The 3,531-nt window shown below is 34.1% G+C and overlaps 1 protein-coding gene across 5 annotated transcripts in view; it reads left to right on the top strand.

The window, feature by feature from the left end:
- Positions 1-1,774: 1,774 nt before the first annotated feature.
- The window catches only part of LOC118738722 (1-acylglycerol-3-phosphate O-acyltransferase Pnpla3), a 255,899-nt gene continuing 254,142 nt past the window's right edge, over positions 1,775-3,531 (top strand). For 2 of the 5 annotated variants that reach the window (XM_036469646.1, XM_036469649.1), the window contains exon 1: positions 1,775-2,668. In XM_036469646.1, coding sequence (XP_036325539.1) covers positions 2,512-2,668 — 157 coding nt within the window. In that variant the 5' untranslated portion in view covers positions 1,775-2,511. The remainder of the gene's footprint in view (positions 2,669-3,531) is intronic. The other 3 variants (XM_036469650.1, XR_004992943.1, XM_036469648.1) reach the window with 3 other exon arrangements.

The raw sequence follows: 3,531 nt of genomic DNA, 5'->3' as shown, positions 1-3,531 counted from the left end.
TCCAAGTTCACCACCAAAAATCACTATTAGTGACTAGAGACCGCTTACTGAATGCCAGGGTTAGTATTATTTAGCTCTTTTTTTCGACCGTTATAGCTCCAAACAAAATTTTCTGTGGCAACATTAGTCAGATCTGTTCTAATCGGGCCAAGCCAAGGGGAATTTATACAAGGTGGTGTTACTGGCGAATTTAGATTTTCGCCGCGGTGCTTCTTAATGTCAAAATGATGTGTTTGTTGTAATATGAATTGGCCTTGTTTACAACAAACACATCCTTTTGACATTAGGAAGTACCGCGGTGAAAATCTAAACTCGCCAGTAAGGCTTTCTGCACATTGGTCGTCTAATCATAGTTGCTTCATCGTCACAATCATGATGAAACGATTACATGACGGCTACACTTTCGCACACTCGGTCGTGATATTTCAATTCATCTGGCGTCTAAAAATTCACTTGGAGCAGGTATTTCCTGATTTTCTGGTTGATATTTTCGCGAAATATTTACAAAAACCTGCAATTTTTAAAATATAGACTGTGCTGCAACAATTTTAGACATCATTTTTCAGTAATATCTCTTCTTTTCTTTTCCTGAAATGTGTTTTGTGCATGCACACAAAGACTTTTTACAATTTCGTTATATTTTATAATTAAAACGCTCACATTTATTGAATTTTAATGCAATTATCCACTTTTTAATAATTTCCACAGACTTTATGCAAAAAATACTAATTTTTATGCAAATATTCACTTTTTCACTAATTTTTCCCCATAAAATGTAAACAAACAATGCGTGTACAAGGATTAGCAAACGACAGTGCCGTACTTATCCGTTTCTGCATCTTCTACAATTTGCCGATAACGACAAGTGTGCAGATCTCCTTTGAAATGCATGTGATCGGTTCAAAATTTCAGGGCGAGACGATAACGCAACTATGCCTGGACGACAAGTGTGCAGATAGCCTAACACCACCTTGTATAATTCGTCTTGGTTCATGGAATATGGAACCTCATAACTAATGTGAGTTGGCAGCCCTGTTTCTCATAGAGAACTGCCAGTTCAATAAAAAGCGTGCGAATATAAAATGGGAATGTAAATTACGGTGAAAACATCGATGTTTGAAGAATTGGTGTTTCGAAAAATTACATCGATGGCAGTTCGATGTATCGAATGAAAACATCGAAGTTTTTAAACATTTTTCTAATTTTTATTTAACCTGTGTGCTGATTCAAAAGTTGAACTAACGGTAAAGATTACTGTTTCTTATTATTAACATATTGACAGAGAGAGGAGGTTTACAAAACAAATATAAAGTAAACATTTTATCACATATCACCTGAAATGCAAAAAGACGTAACAAACATCGTCCGTGAAATTCAAAAAGTCGTAACTAATACAAAATTCAAAATTCAGTTTTTGATTGATATGATGGATTTCATCGAGTTACAACTCCCACATCTTTTAATGAAAAAAATAACAAAATAAAAAAAATTTAGTAACGACTTTTTACATTGCAGTTACGAGGTTGTTACGTCTTCACAAATATTATAAGGAAAGTTTAATAAAATTTCATTGAGCCCGCTACCAGTTTATCAAAATGCCTCCAGCACAAGCTTCGTTCGTTTATTGCTCTAAAATATTAACATGAATTAGAATCTCTGGCAGAATACATGTAGCGTAACACATATGTACACTACATACTTATAAACCAATTAAAGTATTTCTTACTTATATACGTATACATATATGAACATTTATTCAATGTCATATGGGAATTTATTAAAGAAACATTTTTGGGCATGATTCCACGAAAGTACTTATTAACCGCTATTAAACGCTGACACAAAATTTTAAAGCGCGCACAAAATGAAATCGTGAAAAAGTAGTCAAGAAACATTTTCAATGTTTTGATTTAACATCGGATTCGTAAAAACATCGACGAACAACGATGTTTGAAGCCACGACCATCGATGTTGCTCGATACATCGATGTTTTTTTACGACCCTAATATAAACGCAAAAGAAATGATATAAATATGTCAAAATTCAATTATGAGAACATTCATTTAATTGTTGTGGAGAAAAGCTAGTCGTTAGAAAATCGGTTTGTGCAAGAAATAAGTAATTGCAATTATTTCATATAATTTCTACGCCAGAGGTTTTCAGTGTTATAAATTGAGTACGTGACGATGACGATAACTACGAAACTGTGAAAAGCGAATTTGTGAAAATGCGAACGAAATCAACAAACGCAGTAGATTGAATAGATTATTATGTACATATAATCTCGCAGCTTAAATTGCAGCAGTATTTATTAAATTATAACGCGCAAAGTGCGTAATTTCAGTATTTTAGGAGAAAAAGTAAACAACTCTAAAATTAGTTGGTTGAAGAGGCAAAGACAATCGACAATTGAAAACAGCGGCCACAACTGTCGTTGAAGTGGATTGTGTGCAGTTGAATAAAATAGTAAAAAACTTTTAAAGTAAGAAAACTAATTTGGTTTTATTAAAAATGAATCTCTCATTTGCTGGATGTGGTTTCTTGGGAATATATCATGTGGGTGTGGCAGTATGTTTCAAAAAATATGCACCACATCTGCTTGAGAAAATTGGAGGCGCGTCAGCGGGTGCACTATCTGCGTGCTGCTTACTTTGTGATTTGCCGTTAGGTAAGACGAGTATATATGTAAATACACTCTGGGCCAAGTACATCTTACCACTTAAGATTTTTTCATATATGTAGATATTATTATCTATGCCGGTGGCAGTGTCATGGTATGACTGCCATGGGCGCAAACAGCGTGGGAATTTAGTTTTTGTTGAAGGCATCATGAATAAAATGGACTACTTGAAATTTTTAAGGAATACCAGGGACAGTAGCTGCTACCGTTTATTTATTTGTACAAAGATTTTGGACTGCTGTGCCCAAAGGCGTGATGCGAATCAAAAAACAGGGGGGCTTTAGTAGTCAGCCGCGCCTTGTGTTTTAAGAAAACCAGGTGGAATTAACAAATGAAACTTGGTCAGGATGTTAAGGGAGGTATCCTCTAAAACATGTATAACTAAAAAATATAAATAATATCATTGTTTATAAGTTATTTGTTGTTAAAATTTCTTAAGTCGTTCCACTTGGTTCCTTAACAAAAAAGCATTTGTGCATACTTTTATATATATAAATGCACATAACACTGTACTTAATATTTTAACACTTTTCTTTTATTTTATCTTGTATATAAATCACTTTAATTAAACTTTTATCGACTTGTAAATTACATTGAATTTCACGCATATTTACAATAACACATGGTTGCAAACTGACACATAACATGTGTTGCCATATTGTACAAAACAATACATACAAAGAAGGCAATGATTAAAAAGGAATACAGGGGAAATCAATACAAAAGAAAATGTTCAGCTCCTTTTCTTCGCAAAACAGAAAGGAGAATTCTATTGCCTGAGGGTTATAATCCCTAAGTGCGGCCGAAGGCCGCCTACGCAGAAAGGTGTTCTCTGCAAAAGGTGTTCAGCT

The sequence above is a fragment of the Rhagoletis pomonella genome, unplaced genomic scaffold (assembly GCF_013731165.1).
Source record: "Rhagoletis pomonella isolate Grant_MI unplaced genomic scaffold, Rhpom_1.0 Rhpom_scaffold_00005, whole genome shotgun sequence".
Lineage (NCBI taxonomy): Eukaryota > Metazoa > Arthropoda > Insecta > Diptera > Tephritidae > Rhagoletis > Rhagoletis pomonella.
Note: the sequence above shows the minus strand (reverse complement) of the source record. Positions and strands in the feature narration are given on the sequence as shown.